Source organism: Aythya fuligula, chromosome 26, assembly GCF_009819795.1.
Source record: "Aythya fuligula isolate bAytFul2 chromosome 26, bAytFul2.pri, whole genome shotgun sequence".
In the NCBI taxonomy this organism is placed as follows: Eukaryota; Metazoa; Chordata; class Aves; order Anseriformes; family Anatidae; genus Aythya; species Aythya fuligula.
Genome location: NC_045584.1, coordinates 4,350,680 through 4,371,608, shown reverse-complemented (window position 1 = coordinate 4,371,608; position 20,929 = coordinate 4,350,680). Strand labels below are relative to the sequence as shown.

Genomic DNA, 20,929 nt, shown 5'->3' with positions numbered 1-20,929 from the left:
AGGACCCGAGCACCCACAGCAGAGCCCGGAGGAGCGGGGCTGGGGGCACCCAGCAGGCACGGAGAGCTGCACAAGCTGCGCTTTATTGGGGAGGGGTCACACGGGGGGGTGTGGGGGGAGCACCCCCATGCCTCCCACCCCCCCAATACCCCACCGGGCACCGCATCCCCCGGCCTCATGGGGCCCGGCGTGGAGAGCACTCATCAATAAACCACTGCACCCCTGGCTGTGTGCGCCCACCTCCCATGGCTGGGGCGGGGGTCCCGCTCACCCCCATCCCTGTTTCCCCAAAATTACATCAAAATTACATCAAAATTACATCCCCCCCCAAAAAAAAAAAATTACTGCAGCCGGGCCTCCTGGGCGAGCTTGCGGCGCAGCGAGGGGTTGAGGACGGGGTAGAGGGAGAGCAGGGAGGGCCGGGCGCGCAGCCCCGGGTGCACGCGCTGCAGCACGGCGCGGCGGAACAGGATATAGACCCAGGGGTCCAGGATCTGGTTCCAGGTGACCATGCGGATGTAGATGAGCAGCAGCTTCTGCGTCTCCGTGGGCAGCGTCCGGGCGCGCTCCCCGGCCGGCAGCTGCTGCAGGATGGTCTGGATGATGAAGATCTGGGGGGAGAGGGGAGGTGTGAGATGACCCCGGGGGCTCCCCACTGCTCCCTGTAGGGTTTGGGGCAGGACCTGGGGGTCCCGCGTTGGGCACCCGCGGTCTTGGGCACCCGGTGGGACTGCAAGGATGAGGAGGGGAGGGCCGTGGGGTTGCACTGAGGTTGAGGTCCCCAGGTGGAGAGATGGGGAGGGGGCACGTCCAGACCCAGGGTCTCTCCAGAAGGGATGTGGGGGGGACGCCAAGGGCTGGGGCCTCCTCTTGGGGCACTGGGGGAGGGCACCAAGATTGAGGGGCTTCACCAGGAGGGGCTGGGAAGGGGCGCACCAAGAGCTGGGGCCTTGCTGTGAGTGATGGGGGGGGGACACCAGGACCTCACCAGGAGGGACACGAGGGGACAGCTCCCAGAGCCACACCATGAGGGACAAGGAGGGGGGCACCAAAACCGTGTGGCCTCACCACGAGGGACACGGGGGCACCAGGCTGGACATGGGGAGGACACTGAGACCTGGGCCCCCCAAAAGAGCCACGCCAGAAGCCAGGGCCTCACCAGGAGCGGCATCCAGCAGATGGTGGCGATGATCATGATGCCCACCAGCTGCACCATCATCTCCACCTCGCTGTCCCGCCGCCGCTGCACGGACTCGCGGTCGTGGTAGACGCGGCAGAGCGTGACCACGCTGACCGTGTTGAAGATGAAGGAGAGCACCACGGAGAAGATGCCCAGCAGGGCGAAGAGCAGGCAGAAGATGGCGTTGCCGGTGTCGGGCAGGAGGGTGAGGAAGCACCAGGAGCCGGGGTACTGCAGCGTGTAGCGGCCCAGCCCCAGCACCGGCAGCAGCCCCAGCAGGCAGGAGAAGCCCCACACCATCCCCACGATGGACCACGCGCGGCGCTTGGAGATGCTGGTGGAGCGGGAGAAGGGGTGGTTGATGCCGAAGAACCTCTCGCCGGCCATGGTGGCCCCCAGCAGCAGCGGGCACTGCCCGAAGAAGACCATGGAGAAGCCGAGGAAGTTGCAGAGGTGGCAGCCGGGGTCCACCTCGGCCCAGTTGAACTTGATGAAGTGGTAGGGGATGATGACCGAGGCCGTCACCAGCAGCCCCATGAAGTCTGTGACCACCAGCCCGCAGAGGAAGACGAGGAAAGAGGAGCGGGACCGGCTGGTGAGCTTGCGGGAGGAGCTGAGCAGGACGTAGAGGGCGAAGAGGTTGGAGCAGAGGCCGATGAGGCCGAAGGCGGTGGAGAACCAGGGCGAGGCGATGGCTTTCTTCTGCGTCTCGTTGAGGCTGCTGCTGAGGTTCACCACCCCGAAGCAGGTGTCCGGCCGGGCAGCCAGGCTCACGTTGGGGAACTCCGCGTCCCCCCACCCCATCCTGGTCCTTCTGCTGGCTTCAGGCACCCCCCAGGCTCAGCTCCATAGCACGTCCTGCCCCCAGGTCCCGGCACCGGCTCCGATCCCACGTGGCTCTATGGGGACAAAAGCAGTTTTAGGGACAGTTCCCCCCATGGCCAAGACCCCTGCCACCCACCCACAGCCTGTGGATGTGGGGTGCCCCATGGGATACCGTGGTGGGGGCCTGGGTGCTGCCCGGCCCCAGCCCCGCAGCTGGCCGGGATTAACCGTCCCCGGCCGCGAGCCACGGGGCCAGCAGCCACCAGGCCCTAATCCCCTCGTGCTCGTTGTTTGGCGACGCGTGCTGCTGCCAGCTGGGCTCCCTGACGGCTCCGTCCCAGACTGGGGTGTCCCAGCCAGACCCCCCCCAGAGACACCATGGGCATAGGGCTGGGTGCCTGTGCCTGGGACGGATCCTGACCACGGGCAGGGGCGCTGCCAGTGCCCAGCATCACCAGGAACCTTGCAAAACCCCTGCCCCAGCCTCACATTCCTGCAGCGGGGCGGGGAAACTGAGGCACTCATGAGGCGGGGGCTCTGTGCAGCCTCTGGTGCTCCCAGGGCCAGCGTGGTCATGGTCACCGTATCCGTCCCCAGGGGTTCCCAGCCCCGCAGCACCCAGGCGGGCGCCCTCCCTGCTGCACCCCAGCTGTGTGCCGGGCACGGGGCCAGCTCCGCGTGCCGAGCCGGGATCAGGGATATGGCCGCATCCTCCACGCCCGCCGTGGGGCTGGAGCAGGATTAGTTTAAAAGCTTCTCCCCCCTCCCTGCGCCCGTGGCCGCCTGCCCGCGTGGCTCTCGCTCGACCGCAGATGGGACCTTTGCGCCCGGGGACACGCGGCGCACGTGGCACCCACGGGGGGGGGTCACCCCACGATCCTGGGTGTCCCCCCCACCCCAGCACATCCACCCGCAGGTGTGGGGGATGCAGCCAGGTCTCGTGTTCCCCCGTCCTGTCTGCCGGAGCTGTTGGCCCGGTGGTGGCATGGGGACAGGGGAGGGCGCGCTGCCCCGGAGGCCTGCTGGGCTCCAGCCTCTGTCCGGGGAGCATCTGGCAGCTCTCACCATCGCTAATTAGTGCAGCCTGTTTGCAACGGGGTGATCCGGGACAGGGTGGAGCCGCTTCCAGAGAAAGCAGAGACACAGCTGGACCCGACCCCAGCCGGAGGGACGTGGACACTGGGCCCATTCCTCAGGACAGGGATGTCCCCCCCACCCACCTGCCCCGTCCCCAGGCTGCCCGGCACCACCTCCCCCTGCCCGGCCGCCCCTCGGGACCAGGGCACTGCTGAGGCCGCTGCCGCTGGCCCCATGGCTGCGATCCCGTCACCCCCGCATGCACGGTGCCACCGCCACCTGCCCCATCCCCGGCTCTAACCTCAAGCTGGCCCCAACCAGCAGCGGCAGCTCTGGCACCCGCCTGCCCCGCGCAGCCCAGGGAGCCCGGCTCCACGTCAGCCGCTCGGCGCCCCGACCCGCCGCCCCCTTCTTGGCCCTCGGAGGCAAGGCCCGGCCGCGCCGCGCTGATCCCAGGGCTGGGATGGGGCCAGGGATTGCAACACACGGCGTGGGGCGGGCGGTGGGGTTGGGGGTGCCGAGTGGCACCGGCACGGCACGGCAGCACCGCCGCCGGCTCCGCTGCCGTCCCCTGGGGAGGACGCTGGGGTGGTGGCGGTGTCGTGACCCTGTCCCCATCCCCGACCCCGTCCCCGTCGCCATGTGGGGCTGCTGGCAGCGCATGGCGGTGACTCACTGCTGAAGGGTGAGGACGGCCCCAGCTTTTTCCATGAGACAAGAGTGAAAACTTGCCGCTGTTTGTTTGCTCCTGGCCCTGAGGGACCGCAGCAGTAGCCCCAAAGGTGTTGGTCCCCTTGGGACTGAGTCAGGCCCCGGTGGGATGGGGCCGTGTCCCGCACTCCTGGCCCTGGTGAACTCATCCTGGCCCCACGGTGCTGCCGGCTGCTGTGGCAAACCACCTGCCCTGGCCCCACGCAGCCTCGGCACTGCCAGAGCCCAGCAGCTCCCCCCTGAGCCGTGCCTCAGTTTCCCCATCGCTGCCTGCAGGGAGGGCTTGGGGGAGCACTTGGCCGTGTCCCCGCTGCTGTCCTTCCTGCTAACGAGACCGCCCAGCCCTGGCAGCACAGCAGGAGGAATTCAGTCGCTTGGCAGAACAGGGGCTGGGTGGGCACCAGCACCATGAAGCACAAAGCCAGGCTGGTGGCGTGCTGTGGGGGGGCTGCAGGGCCCCCAGGGGCGTGCGGGGTTACATTGTCCCGAGGTCTTGTGGTCATGGGATGTGCCCGGCTGCCGAGCAGCTTTGTAGGGCACCCACAGCCCCAGCACAGCAGGGTCCGAACCCACCCGAAGTGGAAGGAGGCGAGCCCATCACGCCCTGTGGCAGGCCACAGCCCCAATACCGCCAGGATCCGACCCCTGCAACGTGCCAGGATCCGACCCCATCCTGTGGCAGCCTCCACCACGGGGCGGCAGCAATGCCAGCCCGAGCAGCCGGTGCCACCCTGCACAGGGCCGGGCAGCACTTAGAGGGAATCAAATATTAAAGAGCGCCCATTTAGAGCTCGCAGGGCTGTCACCGAGCCGAACCCCACCAGCCCCGGCTGCTCTGCAGAGCAAAGCAGAGGCACTTACGGGAAGGGACTCATGAGCGGGGCAGAGGCTCCTCACTTGCCATCTCCCCCCATCCGGGGTGGCCGTCGCACGAGGAGGCGCCTGTGGAGGAGACACCCTGAGTCCGCGCCTCGGCCCCGCTTTGGGGGTGCTGGAGCCAGCAGGAGCCCCAGCGGGGAGATCCTGGGACAAAATCCCGGAGGAGAGGAGCCGGCTCCTAAATGGGCTGCTGCAGGCTGCGTTGGCAGCCCTGGCGCGGGCACTAATGGGGTTTCTGGCGCCGCGTGAGCCCCTGGGCCGGCGTTTCGCCAGGGATGCGCCGCGTCTCGCCTGGCCTCTGCCGCTTTCTGCCCTCGCCACCTCTGAGGGCAGTGAGGAAAAGGCGTCACCGACAGCACGGGGGGGACGCAGAGGGGTCCTGCTGCTGCCTGGGTCCTGCCCCAGTTCACCACTCCCATGGGTGCTGGGCAGGGTTGGGAATGGGGGCGGGCAGGACAGGGGGCATCCTGCGGGCACACAAAGCAGCGGGTTCCTAAAGCAGGGCCTGGCAGATGGGAGCACGTCCCTGGGCTGAAGGCGCTGCAGCAGCAGGGCTCTGGGACAGGATCATGCTGGGGGGCAGGAGGAGAGGGGGAGCACTGCGACCCCTGAGCTCTGCCCCACTGGGTGCAGTGCTGGGAGCTGCAGGGTCCCTGCTGCGGGTGTTTGACTTTGTCCCGTGTGTGTCCCATCCCTCTCTGCTGGCTGGACCCCTCCAGGGATGGCCCCAAATTTCCGTGCAGTGTCCCCAGCCCGATGTCCCCAGCAGGTGGGCCCACGGGACACGGTTGGGCTCAGCCGTCCCTGCCAGGGCTGGACGTGACCCCAAGGCAGCTGCCCCCGGACTGCTGCTCTCTGGGCAGATCAGCTCAAGGACATCGGCCGAGACGGGAAATGCGTCGGCCACGTCATGGGGATGGGGACCTGGCAGGGCTCCAGGGTCCCTCCCTGGACCCACAGCCATCAAAGTGACCCGCTGCTGGGGGCGCCTGGAGCGGGGACTTCCCCGGGGGCTGTCCGGGAAGGGGATGGCCACGGGGAGCAGGGACACAACCGGCGGCAGCCCCAGCCGGGCACCTGTCCCTGTCCCTGTCCCTGTCCCTGTCCCTGTCCCTGTCCCTGTCCCTGTCCTGTCCCACAGCAGAGGTCCCCAGCTGCAGGTCCCCAACCTGCTCGGAGTCAGGGCTACCTGGGGCTCGTCGCTGTCCCCTGGGGATGCTGAGCACGGTCCCTGTCCCATCTTGCTCCCAACCTGTCCCTGGGAGCAGGGCAGGGGGTGGCAGCTCCCCGGACACCCTTGGGAGCACGAGCTGGGGGCCGGGTGGTGCAGGGAGCCCCCGCCCCAGCATCATAGGGGTGTCAAAGTCCCTCCCCTGCCCCGTCCCATCCCGCCGCACCTCCACCCAGTGACAAACTTGGCGGTGGCAGCGGGGGGTGGGTGGCAGGAGGCAGCGCTGCCCGGCCCCTCGCGGGGTCTTCCCAGGCGGTGCCGTGGGGGGTGTGGGGGGCACCGCTCCCCCCGGCTCATCCAGCCCCGCTGTGTGTGTAAGGCAGCCCGTATCGGCCCGGCCAGCCCCGTGCAGCCCCTCTGTCTGTCCGCCTGCCGTCTGTGCAGCCACCTCAGCCCCTTCATCACCCACCCCAGCCCCCCCGTCCGCCTGTCCCAGCCCTGGGGTCTGTCCATCTCTCCCAGCCCCTCTGTCCGTCCGTCCCAGCCCCTCGGCTGAAGCCCCCCGCTCTGCCCCCCCCGGCCCCTCCGCCCACCCCCTCCGTGTGCTCTCTTTGTCTGATCCCCCCCCTCCGTGCCGCACCCCCGCGACCCCTCCACGGCCCCTTTCCGCCCCCCCCCCCGCCTCGGGGCCGCTCCCAGGACAGGCGGGGGGGGGGGACGCCCCCAGCCCGGCCCCCCCAGTGCCCCCGGGCCCTACCTCGAGGCGATGCGCGGAGGCTGGACGGGGGGGGCGCACCCCGGCTCGGTTCAGTTCATCCCCGCACGGCTCCGTTCAGCCCCGCTCGGCTCAGCCCCGCGGGGGAAGGGCCGGGCTTGGAGCCCCCCCCCCTGCCCCCCCCCCCCCCCCCCCCCCCCCCCCCCCCCGGCCCCCCCCCCCCCCCCCCCCCCCCACGAGCCCCGAACGGGGCCGGACCCGGCACCACCGCCCCCCCCTCCAAGCACCCACGCGTGTCCCCGCGCCCCCCAACCCCGCTCCCCCCCGGCCCTGCCCCGGGGCCGCCCCCGCTGCGCCCCCCGCAGCATCCCCGGTGCTGAGTCAGCGGGGGCTGAGCCCGGCCCGGCCCCCACGCGTGGGACACGGACACGCGTGGACGTGGCCACGGCCTCGCCTGTCCCCACTGCACGGCTGCGGCACCCCCGGCCCCACCGAGCTGCCACCGCCGAGGGGCCACCGGTGCCACCCCCGGGGAATGGGGAGGCTGCGGGATGGATGGGGAGGGGACGGGTTTTTGGGTGTCCCCAGCAGTGTCCCTGCGTGTCCCACATCAGCCCAGCCAGCCAGGGTGTCCCCACATCCCGGGGGTTTGTCTGGGCGCAGTGTCCCCACGCTGTCCCAAACCTGAGGCCGTGTTGTGGCACGAGGGGACGTGACCCCCTCCGCTGTCCCCTCGTGCCCACCCAGCCAGGCCCCCGCGTGCCACCGGGGAGCTCCTCGCAGCGGTGTGTCCGTCCTGCGCCAAAGCCAGCGAGTGACACGGGAGCGTCCCTCGTGCCCACGGTGCTGTCACAGCCCCAGAGCCACGAGGCGTGGAGCTGCGAGGCTCTGCTGGCAGCGGATGCCGCTGGGGTGTGACCCCCACAGCCCGTGCGGGGCGCAGAGGATGTGGGCTTGGGGTGCGGCAGGCAGGGAGCCTCCGGGTGCTGCAGCCACCCGCTGCTGCTGGCTCTGGGAGCAGAAGGAGTTCGGCCCCCACAAAGCCAATATGGGGCTTCACCACGGCACACGACGAGGCAGAGGCGGGCGGTTGGCTCTCAAATACTGGAGAGGTGGGGAAGGGCACTGAGAACTGCCAGGGCAGCAAAAAGCCCTGGGCATCAGCTGGACCCGGCCCCTGGAGGGGCTGCGGTGGCTCCGGCAGTGCCCAGGAGGGGACACGGTGACAATTCAGGGGCAGCCAGAGCAGGACAGAGCGTTTCCCCCCACCACATTGCTCACCCAGGCACCAGCCCTGTCCCACTGCCCCCAGGCTCCCAGGTTGCTCCAGGACCAGCACAGGCACTGTCAGGACTCCGTGCCACCTCAGGGGACATCCAGTGGCAGCAGGAGACCTGAGAACGGCCCCCCCCATGTCCGTGACGGAGAGCGCAGGGGCTGTGCCGGGTGGTTAAGCACAGAGGCCACCTAACCGCTGGTTTTGCTTCTTTTTTTTTTCTATTTTTTTTTTTCTACTTTCTGCTCTGAACCCATCTGTCCCGGCCTTCACACGCTTCCTGTGCTGACCTCAGGATCTCAACACCCCCCCACCAAGCAGCCGCTCCACGGCTTTAAATAACGCACAGGAAGGAGAGGCCGTGGGGACATGTCCCGGCGCTGCTGCCGGCCAGGGGATATCCGGCAGGCTGGGGACACGCGGGGCTGAGGTGATCGGGGTCCATCCCCCCTCAGTCCCGGGGGCAGGCTGGGCTCCTGGCATGCATGGTGCCTGTGGGACGCTCCTGAAAATGAGTTCCCACAGGGCCGGATCCTGCCAGCAGTGCCAGGAGAAGCAGGATAGGGTGAGCTACGGGGGGAATCGCCAGCTGCGAGGCAAAACCCAAGGCCAAGAAGCCCCCGCCTGGTCCCCATGAAGGTCCCGGGAGCCCCATCTCAGCCCTGGGGTACTGGGGAGTGCGTCTGCCCAGGGCAGTAAGCACCACTCAGGGACAGGGGGAGGGACCGTGTGCCACAGAAACCAGATTTTCCCCTGTAAGGAGATGTCCTGGTCACATCTCACACCCCGCTCCTCCTCCCCGCTGGAGGCTGACGCCTTCTGGCCACCAAACCCTTTCATCCTGCAGCCAGGGTCGAGGGAGGTGGCGGTGCTCCCAGGCTGGGGCAGCAGGATGCCAGGCGGGGGAAGGCCAGAAACGGGGCCTGTGGGGGCGGCGCAGGGCCGAGGGAATTCGGCAGTGGTGGGACCGTGGGCAAGGGGCTGTGCTCACAGAGCAAAGGGCACCGCGGCTCCAGCTGGGGAACGTCACGGCTGGACAGGTCTGGCACGAGCAAGGGGAGGGCGTGGGGCTGGAAGAGGCGTTGGGAACCCACAGGGCGGACAGCATGTGGGGCTAGGGGCACAGACAGCCCCCGCCCCCACCACTGCACAGCCCCAGGGGAGCTCCCAGTGCTGGCCCAGGAGGATACTGGCTGCTGGCAGCGTACAGCACAGCCCCAGGGGACAGAGGGACATGGGGTGCTCAGGCAAGGGAGGCCACGGCTTAAACAACCCCAATTTATTTGTGTCAAAGTCTCAGGGTCCCTCGGGATAAAAGCCATGAGGAAAATGGTCAAAAGGCTGCGCTGGGCCAAGCATCGGGCAGGTCCATGGAACAGCGCATGTGGGACAAGGGGACAAGCCCCCTGCCCACCCTCTGTGCTGGCGGGGAGAGCAGCCCCTCATCTGCGGTAACGGTAGCGCTTGAAGTGGAACCAGAGCTGGAAGATGCCGTTGGCAAACTGGCAGCGGAAGCCGTGGCGGTGGGAATACTCCCACTCCCGGTTGACGATCTTGAAGGCGATGTCCTCGTAGGGCGGCCCGGCGTGGAAGCGCAGGATGGCAAAGTCCTTGTTGTCCTGGCAGGCCTCCAGGAAGTATTCGGGCGTAGAGCGCTTGTCGATGAGGTCGGGGTAGAAGATGTTGAACTTGTAGCCCTGCACGATCTTGGGCGGGGGGTTGTCGAAGTCGTAGTGGGTCTGGTTGTACTTGTTCCACTCGAAGCCCGTGTGCACCCGGTTGAAGAAGCGAGGCTTGCGGGGCCGGTACTTGTCAGCCCAGAGGTAAGCCTTGCCCGTGAGGGGCATTTCCACGCTGAACTGCGCCTCGTCCGCGCCCATGCCCTCCTTGGCCTTCCTGAAGAAGATGTCGTCGGTGCTCTCGGTGGCATCACCTGCAGGGAGGAGAGGTGAGGGCTGGCCCCGCAGCGCCGAGCGGGCCCGGGGTGTGTGGGGAAGGGGCAGGAGGGGCCGGGCTGGGGATGTGCTGGACATGGAGACCTGGTGGGTGCTGGGAAATTCATCCAAAATACCCTTCCCACTTGTCTGCAGCTTGAATGGTGTGTTGGGGAGAGGGAGGGAGCTGATTTGGGCACCCACAGGGAACGCCAGCAGTCCGGGCTGCGTCCCCCTTCAGGACCCGGTGAATCCCTCTGCTGGGCCAGCTCTGGGTGCATGCTCCAGCCCCAGCATTTGTCCTTTTCCAAGAGGAGCATCCCCCCCCTCCAGCCCTGCACCCCAGGGCACGCGTGTGCCCCCCGTGCCAGGCGAGGCCACGAGGCCATCGGGGCTCCTACCTGTGACCTGGAGCTGCTGGCGCAGCAGCAGCAGCCGGTGCATGTCCTCCTCAGCCTCCAGCACGTGCGCGTCGAAGGGCAGCTCGTTGGGGCCCAGCAGCCGGGGGCTGTACTTCCCCGCATCGTAGTCGTCCAGGCTCTGCTGGATCAGGTCCTCCTCCATCAACACGGCTTCCCCCTCTGCCTCTCCTTTGACCTCTGCATCCTGCTCAGCCTCTGGCTCTGAGGACGGCCCCGGCTGTACCACAAGGCTCTCCTCTGGGTCCAGCCTGCAGGGAAGACAACGGGGGATGGAGACGGTGCCCTTGGCTCCCCGAGGTTTGTCTGTGGGAGCACGAGGCTGCACCTTCTGTCCTGGGTGCCCGAGGGGGAGGCTGAGGGCTGTGCTCCCCAAGGAGGGGGCTGCATACCTGTCGCTGGGGGAGACCGGCTCCCGCTTGATGATGGGGAAGAGCGGCTCGCTCTCCACGCCCTGCTCCTGCTTCAGCTTGTACAGCTTCTGCCGCAGCACGTCCTGGTGCCGCTCCCGCAGCCTGCGAGGGGTAGATGAGCCATCAGGTCACACCCTGCATGCCCATGGCTGGGACACACACCACTCTGGCCTGAAATTTGTTTTTTTACAGTTCTGGGCTGAATAACCCTCCAGTCAGCTTCCCCCCTGAGGATCTCACCTTAAACATCGCCTTTTGAGAAGGGACTGATTGTCCTGCCCTTCTTCCCACTTGGAAGAAGCAACAGCTTGGAAAAGGCATAATATCCCCACACCGTGACCATGGGTTTGGGCCTCCCCAGCTCTGCTCACGGCAGCTCTGCGCTGTCCCCTTCCACACCTTTGACCCGGCACCGTCCCTGCTCTCACCTGGCCCGAGCCATGTAGGCCTTCAGCTGCTGCAGCAGGCTCTCCCAGTATCCGATGTCGAGGTTGGGCCCTCCTGCCCGGATCTTGCTCTCGATGCCCTGGTACAGCACCTGCAGCTGGTTGTAGGTCTTCCCCTTGAACACGGACTGCACGTCCGAGCTGACGGAGGCGTTGACGCCATCCCGCCGCTCCCCTGCACAGGCAGGCAAGGGCGACCGGTCAGCCTCTGAGCGCTCACACACTCAGGCGCTCCTGGGCTTCACCGAACAGCTGGAGCCCGGCAGGGGACGGCTGCCACATCCACAGCCTCCATCCATCACATCCTCCAGCAGCAACTCTGCAAGCCTGAGAGCCTGCGGCAGACCCCGCGCCGTTCGTTACCCGCTGTTCTCACTCCCCCCAACATCCACGCCAGGCTCTTGGCCTCCTGCTTACCTGGGCCTCCTTTCCCAGAGGCCTCCAGCTTGCGGAGCTTGGCTATTTCATCCTCCGTGATGATGGTCATGTCCCTCCAGAAATCCACGTTCTTGCCCTGCTCCAGCTCCATGTAAACCTGCAGGCAGGGGACAGGAGACATCAGGGACCCGCTCCGTGTCACGGCCTGAGCTCAGCCACAGGCAGGGCGCAGAGGCCACAGAGCGGTACCTGAATGTCCTCCACCAAATCCTCCATGTCAGAGACGGTCAGGCCGTTCAGGAAGGTGTAGGGCTCGTGCATTTCCACAGCCAGATCGTCATCCTCCGCACTGATGTACTTGGCCAGGAGGTCGATGGGTTTCGCCCTCCCGTCCCGAATCCGGATCTTAGACCTGTGTGAGAGGAGAGGCACAGTGAGCGGTGCCTGCCGACCTCTGCTCCCCACCAGCCTGACCCCACGAAGCTGCCCACCCACCGCAGCTTGGCCTGCTGCAGGTGGAAGTTGTCCTCCTGCTCCTCCCAGGTTTTGAAGTGTTCCGCCTCCTTCTCCCGCTGCAGCATCTCCAGCTCCTGCTCACGCATCGCTTTCTCCCTCTCTCGCTCCAGGCGCAGCTGCTTCACCTGCTCAGGGACAGAGCGAGACGTGAGGCTGCCAGCCTCCTGCAGGACACCACCATAACCACACTCACTGAGCTGCCTCAGCCCCCACAATCATCCCGGAGAGCCAGGAGCTCTGCACCAGGAGAGCCAGCACCAGAGCCAGCTGCCCACTGCTCCCTGCCAAACCTTCGGAGGACAGGGGACATGGGCACGACCACGCTGCACTGCAGTGACCTGGCATTTGTCTTCACCAGCACCTCCCGAGCTGGTTTCAGCCCCAAGGAGAAAATCTCACCCCCGAACAGAAGTGAGGGCTGCGTGGCACCCACGTCTTATAGCCATGGGCTCCCCCAGAGAGATCAAGGGAACTTTCAGGATGGGCCGGGAGCAGCTGGAAGAACTGGGCTGTCCATGGGGACCTGTGCCAGGCAGTGGGAGGGAGGGGGCTTCTGCTCCCACCTTCTGCAGCTCCAGACGGTTGTCCTCCTGGATTCGTTTGTTCCTCTCCTTCAGGTCCTTCTCGTCCAGGTGGCTGATCCCCTTTTTCTCCAGCGCCTGAAACAGAGTGGCCAAGAGGAGTCATGAAACCAAGCAGCCTCTACAGCCTCTCAAGTGGCAACAATCACCCATTTGTGCTGCTCTAATGGGCTCTCATCCTGTCAAGACCCCTGACTCCCTCAAATCCTACTCCTGCAGCTTCTCAGCAAAACCCAGGTTCACCCAGGATGTCCACCCCACCTGGTGAGCAGCAACACGAGCAGGGAACACTCCCCAACTCTCAGCTCCCAGGCAGCCCCTCCTGTACCCTGACCCATCTCCGCATCCCACAGCCCTGACTACAAACATTGGTCTTCACAATAACAGACGTGAAGCCCTGCAGAGTTTTTCAGGAACATGCAGCTGCTGCCCTAGATGACAGCACTGCTCTCATGTGGCTCCTTGTAGTGTTTCAGAGATTCCCACCTCAAGCAAAGTCCCTCCTGACACCCCACTGCTCTGTGGACCCCCCACAGCAGCCACAGGAACACAATCTCCTGTAAGCCAGCGTTCAGAGCAGCCTCTTGTGACAGAGGTGTGGACTGGGCGCTCACCTTGCTCCAGATGAAAGTGCCCAGCAGGTTGTTGTCCCCAAAGGGATTGTCGGTGTTGGTGTAACCCATGTACTCCTCTCCCCACCCCATCTTCTCCCGCTTTTTCCTCTCCTTGGCCTCCTTCTTAGCCAGCCGTCGAGCCCGCTTCTCCTCTGGGGTCTCCAAGGCCTTCATGAGCGCAGCCTGCTTCTTCTTCTCCTCCTTCATCCTCAAGCGCTCCTGAAGGCTCAGCTGCTGCCCCGACTCCTCCCGGCCGCGGGAACGCGGTGGGGAGGGAGAGCTGACTGAGGACACGGAGGACTTGGAGCCATCTCTTCTCCTCCGCCTCTCTCTGCTCCGGGCTCGCCTCTTGTCTCGCTCTCGCTCAGAGCCCGAGCTGGAGGAGCGACCCCGGGACCGCGAGCGGTGTTTCTTCTGGCTTTTATGGTGCTGGTCCCTGCTTTTGCTTTTCTTCTTCCATTTGTGTCTCTCATCCTCAGAGTCCGAGCTGCGGGAGGGGGGAAGCCACATTTCAATTGACGATTGCAGGCTCGGTGCAGACGCATTGCCCCAGGAGGGGAGCGCGTTGCCCCACCACGGGCAGGGCACGGCCTGTCCTGAGCCCCAGCAAGACCCAACAGCGGGGCCGAGAAAACCCAAACAGGCTCCGAGCCCGGTACTCGCCCCCCGCACCACACTCCCACAAAGGCTCCGTGCCCTCCCCGGGGGGCTCCGGGGCCGGGTGGGCGCCCGGCGGCTCCTGCCCCCCCTGGGGCCTTCCCTGGGGCCTCCCAGGCCCGGCTGGGCCCGGCCGAGCCCCCGAGCTCGCTGTGTCCGGTGGGAGGCCGCTGGGGGCCGCGGTCACGGCGCCGAGCCCCGGCCGCACCGAGCCGGGCTCCCTCCGGGCCCGGCCGCAGCCAGGCCCCGCTCCCCGCCGCCCCCGGGACAAGGCCGCACCGGGCCCAGGCCCCGGCGCAAGGCCCGGGCCCGGTCCCCCCCGGCAGGGCCCGGTTCCTCCCGCACGGCCCGGTCCCGGTCCCGGTCCCCGACACGGCCCGGCCCTCCCCCAGCAAGGCCCGGCCGCCCCGGGCCCGGTTCCCCCCCGCTCACCCCGAGCTCTGCTCCCGGCGGCGGCGCCCCCCGCTCCGGCTCCGGCTCCGGCTGCGGCGCCTCCGCCTCTCCCCGCTCCCGGAGCGCTCCCGGTCCCGGTCCCGATCCCGATCCCGATCCCGATCCCGATCCCGATCCCGATCCCGGTCCCGGTCCCGGTGCCGCCGGCCGGGGCTGCGCGACCCGGAGCCCATCGGCCCCGCTCCCGGCTGGGCGCAGGCGGCCCCGGGCAGCTCCGCCGCGAGGCCCCGGTGCCAGGCCCGGCCCACGGGAGGGGCGGGCCCGCGATCGGTGTTTGATTTATTTATTTATTTATTTATCTGTTTATTTATTTATTTCCCTCCCCCCTTTTTTTTTTTTTTTTTTTTTTTTTTTTTTTTTTTTTTTTTTTCTCGTTTTTTACCCCAAAATGCCCGCGCGGGGCGGGGCGCGGCAGTGAGGGCGCTGAGACGAGGCAGAGCCGCGCGCTGTGCACAGCACACACAGAAACGCTTTATCACAGAGCCGAGGACAGAAAGCATCAACTTACAGTTCTCTGGAAAAGGGCTCCCCACGAGGAGGAAACGAAAAAAAACCAACCAACCAACAAAAAAAAAAACAACAGAACGAGGAAAAGAAAAAAACCGCTCATGACGTAACCTTTCACCCCCCCAAAAAAAATAATAAAGAAGAGAGCCATGACAACACCCCCGGTCGGCATCCCATTTCGGCCCCCCCTAATTACATACATTCATTACACGGTGCACGCACGGAGCGGACGTGGGAAATGAGCGGGAGCACGAGCATCCGATAGAGGAGACCCGGGGCTAATGTCGACAGCAACAGAGAGAAAATCAGACACGAGCCAGGGCCTGGGGGCCACGGCTTTTGTCCGGCTGGGCAAAGAGCTGGAGGTGACGCTGAGCGGGGAGCGGAGGGTGCTGTGCAGGGCCATGGCACATTTCGGGAGCCCAGCGGGCACCGAGGGTGACCCAGGCCCTGCCACAACGGTGCCAGCCCCGTGCCCGGAGCCAACGTGCACACGTGGCTGAGCCAGGCATCAAGGAGGCGGCGGTGGCTGAAAGCAGAAACAGCCCTGGAGCCCTCGAGTCCTGCGCCCGTGGAGCAGCAGGAGATGCGGTGCCTTTTTCGAGATGTAGGGGTACGCTGGTGACAGCACTAGGCAGCGATCTTCTGGGGCACTAGAGAAAGCCCTAGCAAAAACACACACGACCTGCTCCGCAGGTGAGCTGGGCACACAGCTGAGATGCTCAGGCCAAGGAGGGGCAAGGGCTCTCCTCCCCAGAGAAGGGCTGAGGATCTTTCCTAAGGGCAAGACCCAGTCCTTCCCTTCCTCCGACTCTGCTATGCCCTGCAAAGGCAGCACTGACAAGGCATGGGAAGTGTCCCCCAGTGCCCCAGTGCTCCCCCACTGCAGTGGGCAGGAATAGCACAGAGAGGTGGGTAAGGAGCAAGCTTTGAACCCCAGCGTCCTGTAGCCTTGTGAAGGCTCAGCTGCTCTCCAGCACAGACACCTGCGCAGGAGATGATAGCAGGAAGTGTGCATGGGCCTGGCAAGGAATAGTTTCCATTTGGGATCAGCATCTCCCTAAAAGAAGGCTCTTTTTTCCCCACTCACATTGACAAAGTTGCTCCCATCCCTTTGCTCTCATCTTTTACAGACCTGCTCGCTCCAAAGGGTTCAGCATTGTAGGATTGCACACAGAAGGATTGTCTCAAAAAGCCTGGACACCTGAAGAACGACAACAGTTGGAATGAACGTGCTGCAAAAGGAGATTTGGGCTTCCCCATATCTTCTGGGACCAAGCTAGCTTGAGCCTGCAAAGTTCATTCACCGGGATACTCTATGAAGGTTGGGCTCAGACACTTCCTGCACAGAGGCTAAGCAGCTTTAGAGACCCCTGAAATGCAGGGAAGGAAAGAAGTCCTGATTTCAGTGATGCCTGAACCATCTTTAACAAGATGCTTGATTTTCGTTGGTGGGAAAGGCCTGCTGCAGCTAACCCCAGGAGGTGCCCGTGCAGCTGGGGCTCGGCTGAGCCCAGCCTCCCGGCTCCCTCCCAGGGCTGCGTTCCCCAGCGCAGCGCCCGAGAACGACACCTGAAGATGCAGAAGGGACACGGCCTCCTCCGGCCTCTCCAAGTGCAGCATCGGGCTTCTGGAGGAAACAAAGGCTGAATTTCCAGCATTTTGCAGCCTCACGCTTTCAGCCCAGAGGCACGTTAGTCTGTAGGTATTGCACTACTCCCGGCTCCCCTCTGCCCAACTACTGAGCCCCCCGCAGCGCCGAACACGCAGCCTGCAGCACCCCCCCGGGCTGGCACAGGGAGATGGGGTGGGTTGGGAGCTGTTCCCCAGCCTACTGAAGGGGCTGTCATGGAGCGATGCCACGAGCTGGATGAACAAGCTGTCAAGTAGCGACTGAAAGGGGAGAATGTCTTGAAAGACTTTTGATAGATTATTTGGTAAATACATGGATACATCTAATGGCAGCAGCTTGCAAGACCCCCAGCCTGCACTCCGAGAGCAGCACACCGTACAGCCTTCAGCATCTGCAGGCATGGGGTGAAGTTTGGGTCCCGTACTTCTAGGCAAGAAACAATGTCAATTCACAAAGATCCTCGCCAACTTCATCACCTCGCAGAGGGGAAGAGCTTCCCACCAGCCTGGTTACCTTCTGGGACCTGAATGAACCAGTCCTGAGTGCTGCTGCGAAGACAGATGGAAAGGGACAGAGCCCCAGAAGGAGGGTTCCTCTTCTACACTCCTCTACAAGGAATCCCAAGGACAGCTGAAGATTGTGATGAGAATAAAGAGATTTTGACCCCCTCTCTTGGCATGTAAAGCACACAAACAAGACCTGTCTCCTCCTCGTCTAAAGGGTTCCATTTCTTCTCTCTGGGAGAGGATGGGACTGCTGGAGTTCAAGATGCTACGGTGTCCTGCTGACAGAAGGACGAGCCTAAACCGAGCACTGCCAAGTGACACCAAATCTTGTCTTGGCTACAGCGCGCAGCCCTCAAAGAGCAAACTATCCGTGTCTCAGACATCCGAAGCAGCGATTTCCAACAGCAGACACTGCCACAGACAACGTCCGAGTCACCCAGCTGTCTGTCCAACAGAGTCCATGCACACAACACCGCCCGGCGCACCCGGGTGCTGGAGCCAGGTGCCTGGTTTCTGCCTCCAGCAGGCGTGGACGTGCACGCAGCTCCCTGACTGCCCTGAGGTACGGAGGATACGTGTGAACCCAGTGTCCGCGACCCCCGAGTCACTGGCGGTCGGATACACCCGTGAGCATGCGAGGTGCTAAGTGGCTCCAGTGGGATGCGGGGTCCGGGCGAGCCACGCCGGGGCTGGCAGAGCGGGGACGGTCCCTGGAGGCGCCCAGTCCTCATCTGTCCATGCCTGGCGCGGCCGGCGGGACGAAGCGTGGGCTCCCAAGCACAGAGGGACGGGGTGACAGCAGCGTGAAGGTGAAGGCTGAAGCCGTTGCGACGTCCAGAGAGCCGAGGTGACCACATCAGCGTTGCCAGGAATCGCTTGCTTCCCCCACACAGTGTCACAGATCTAGAGAAGTCACTAGCGATTTTTGAATCCAAGTGAATTGGCATGGCTACTTTGGACTACTGTAACGTGGGAGCAATTCTACTCGATGGCCTTTAATACATGGCATTTACATAGCACCTTTCATCCCAGGCTTTAAGTGCTTTAACGGAAGTGGGAACTGCACACCCATCAGCACAGGGGAACCGAGGCACAGAGTGGTTAAGTGACTTGCCTTAGGTCACTCGGCAAAACCGTGGCAGAGCCTGGACAGCCTCACACCTCCCGACTCCATCAGTTGGTCAGGCCACGCTGCTGCCACTCCGGTCCCTGCCCTCCCCAGCAACGTGCTCCTACCAATTAATTCTCCAGTGAGGTCTCACCCTCCTTTCTGATGCACAAATATATGACAACCAAAAAAAAAAAAAAAAAAAAAAAAAAAGTGCAGTAAACTAAATGTTTAAAAAAGCACATTTGTGCTGTCTCTGTGCAAAGATAAAAGAAATAAATACATGATTAAAAAATTAAAAAGGTTCACAGTATTACACATGGATAGGTAGCTACGGTAGTGCACATCTGGAAAACACTGTGTTACTACCCAGGATTCTCTACACCCAGCTGGATGTCTCCGTTGGGAGCTGTGGGTGAGGTGAGTGGGTGGTTTCTTTGCTGCCCACATCTGGGATAAGTAGAAATAGACGGTTATAGTTTTGCTCCTTTCTGAAATGCAGTGCCCGGGATCCTGCAGTGCAGCAATACTGGTGTCGGCAAGCTCTTCCCCATCCCACTGGAACGGCTGCATCAACGAAAAGGGAACACATCGACCTGCAGAGGGAATCGCTGCTCTCTGGGGCTTCTGTGTCTGCATAGAGATTACTGCAAGAGGCAGAGAAAAGAGAGTCAACACCCGTGCATCCGCCCTGCATCTGGTCTGAGCCCAGCCAAATCCCCAGAGCCACAACGAGCACGAAGAGGGCAACTTGCTTCTTTTGCATCCCAGTAACAACAACGCGTCTGGAGAACTTCAGACCCCCGAGCTTTCACTGCACTCAACCCCTGCCGAGCCGAAGGGGTCTCTGCCAGCGCAGCAGCCCTCACCTGCTGCCACAGAGCTGAGCCGAGCTGCAGCAGGGCTCCGCCGCGGCCATGCAAGAGCCCCATGCTGCACAGAGGCCACAGCAGCTCCCCCTGCAAGGCCAGCTTGCAGAGGGAGCGCAAGGTCCGACCTTGACCCACCGGGCACCCAGCACGTGCTTCTTGTACACTTACTGTATCGCTCTCCTCATCGGAGACAGAGTGGAGCTGAGCGCTATAGTGGAGCGGGGAGTAAACCCAACTCCTCTCGTCTGTCGGCTGCCAGAGTGGCCAGAGACGGCGGGGAGAATGCAAGGAGAGCAGCAGCAGAGCAGGGAGCAAAGGAGAGAAGAGGAAAAAATAAAAGGAGAAAATAAAAGAGTAGGAAACAATACAGTAAGAACAGCTGTCCGCCTGGAGGGAGAGAACTGAGCTCAGTGCTGGGTCTCAGCAGAGGAGCCTTCCTCAGCCTCGGTACCTACCTGCTCCCTACCTTCTGGGACATGGGACAACCTCTCCTCGTGCAGGGACAGATCTGAGTGCTTTGGAAATGCCAGGGAAGCCCCAGCTCCCTGCCACAGCATCACCCTGACCCCAGAGAAACCAGGAGACACGGCAAGCGACTTACCTAGGGGCAGGGACAGAGCTCCTGGTTCCTGCTACCCACTCTCAGCTACCAAACCCCATCTTCTGAGCCCCAGGCGTGCTACAAATTGGCATCTCGAGTGTCCAGGAGGGCTTTTACAGTGGAACCTGACCTGGTTTGCTGTGCCTTCCCCCTTCCCTGCAGGCCAAGCAAGGCAGCAGACGGGTGGGTTGGATCATGGTGGGTGGTGGGCACAGAAAGGAACCAGTTAGTTCCCACTGAGAGCCTTGGAGACAGCAGAGGGGGTGATGAGAACAGGTACAACAAAGGAGGCAAAACACAACTGGATCTTGGGAATAATGTGGGGGAAGGGGATGTGTGTGGTGGGAGCCAGTTAGCACAGCTCTGGGCACCGGTGTGACAAAACGCTTCTGCTTCTGACTCAGCACAGAAATCCTGGCAGGTTCAAGGGCTGGTGACTCCTGGGGGACCCACCTGCACTGCAAAGTGGCTCTGCTGGCTCCAGAGGTGCCCCCGTATCAGGGGTGGAAGCTGGCCCCATGGCCCAGCCTGGGCTTGCAGAGGAAGAGGAATGGAACTGGGTGCTTGAAAGAAGCCTGGGGGGGTCCCGGCCTGGGAACCAAGCGGAACAGTCTACGGTGTGCAAGAAACTACAAGAAGCTAGAGCAGCTTTGAAGCACTGGGCTCCGCATGCTGGACCCCATCAGTAAGTGCAGCTGCGTTAGCAGAGACCGCTGGGAGGAAGGAAGGAAGAGAAAACCTTGCCTGGAGCTTTTTGCAGGGCTCTGCTGAAGGCGCAGCAACGTTCAACGCTGCACCAAGTCTGCCCCACATCCTGTTTTTCACCCATCCTGACCCAACCACATGCTCCAGCCAGCCCCTTTGCGAGCCTTCTGGGAGTCCAGATGCATGCAGGGAGCTGCGAACCCAGCGGGGAGATAAAAAAAAAAATAAAAATAAAAAGTAGGAGCATCCGGCGCTCGGCATTAACCCTGCTGGTGCTGGGCCAGCCGAACCCAGCATGGGGGCAGGAAAAGCTGCCAGGAGGAGCTGGCTGCCTGTTTGCCCACACTGTGCAGCACTTCTCAGTGCCCTCAGCCAAGCTCAGGAGCATGCCCCTGCTTCCCCGTGCACCCTGCCTGATGCCTGCTCCCCTGCCTGGCTCCAAGGCGGCAGGCGCTGCGCCAACCACGCTATGCAAACGCTTGTGCCGAGGCCCTGACAGTGCTGTCACTACCCTCTGAGGAAGACAGCAGCTCTCACACACCCTGAGAAAGGGAATGCCAAAACCCAGAGCAAGCCCTAAACACTGAACTGCCTCGCTGCACCTTCTGGAAGGGAAAGGGAAACTCCCACAGCTCACAGAAACCTGCTTGAGGAGGGAGCCCGTGAGTGATGCCAGCAAGGGCTGGGAGCAGAAACCATCCCTGATCCATCAGTAACTCAAACTCCTTTGGCTTTACGAGTGCTCAGCCTCC

The 20,929-nt window shown here is 63.7% G+C and overlaps 3 protein-coding genes across 7 annotated transcripts in view; all 3 read right to left on the bottom strand.

The window, feature by feature from the left end:
- Positions 1–144: 144 nt before the first annotated feature.
- Positions 145–6,693, bottom strand: TBXA2R (thromboxane A2 receptor). 2 transcript variants are annotated; one of them, XM_032203822.1, is made up of 3 exons: positions 6,601–6,693; positions 1,160–2,079; positions 145–611 (listed from the first exon to the last, which is right to left on the bottom strand). In XM_032203822.1, the coding sequence occupies exons 2-3, from the start codon at positions 1,982–1,984 to the stop codon at positions 342–344; spliced, it is 1,095 nt and encodes a 364-aa protein (XP_032059713.1). In that variant the 5' UTR covers positions 1,985–2,079; positions 6,601–6,693; the 3' UTR covers positions 145–341. The 2 variants fall into 2 exon arrangements, with proteins under 2 accessions (XP_032059713.1, XP_032059711.1); XM_032203820.1 differs by lacking the exon at positions 6,601–6,693 and adding an exon at positions 4,655–4,717.
- A 2,399-nt stretch (positions 6,694–9,092) lies between these two features.
- On the bottom strand, positions 9,093–14,449 carry CACTIN (cactin, spliceosome C complex subunit). Its single transcript, XM_032203819.1, has 10 exons — positions 14,225–14,449; positions 13,136–13,622; positions 12,504–12,599; positions 11,920–12,065; positions 11,674–11,836; positions 11,464–11,581; positions 11,029–11,221; positions 10,580–10,702; positions 10,170–10,438; positions 9,093–9,767 (listed from the first exon to the last, which is right to left on the bottom strand). The coding sequence occupies exons 1-10, from the start codon at positions 14,416–14,418 to the stop codon at positions 9,277–9,279; spliced, it is 2,280 nt and encodes a 759-aa protein (XP_032059710.1). The 5' UTR covers positions 14,419–14,449; the 3' UTR covers positions 9,093–9,276.
- A 3,809-nt stretch (positions 14,450–18,258) lies between these two features.
- The window catches only part of PIP5K1C (phosphatidylinositol-4-phosphate 5-kinase type 1 gamma), a 39,565-nt gene continuing 36,894 nt past the window's right edge, over positions 18,259–20,929 (bottom strand). For 2 of the 4 annotated variants that reach the window (XM_032203831.1, XM_032203832.1), the window contains 2 exons: positions 19,040–19,123; positions 18,259–18,646 (listed from right to left, as the gene is read on the bottom strand). In XM_032203831.1, the coding sequence (XP_032059722.1) occupies positions 18,644–18,646; positions 19,040–19,123 (87 nt within the window). In that variant the 3' untranslated portion in view covers positions 18,259–18,643. The remainder of the gene's footprint in view (positions 18,647–19,039; positions 19,124–20,929) is intronic. The other 2 variants (XM_032203833.1, XM_032203835.1) reach the window with 1 other exon arrangement.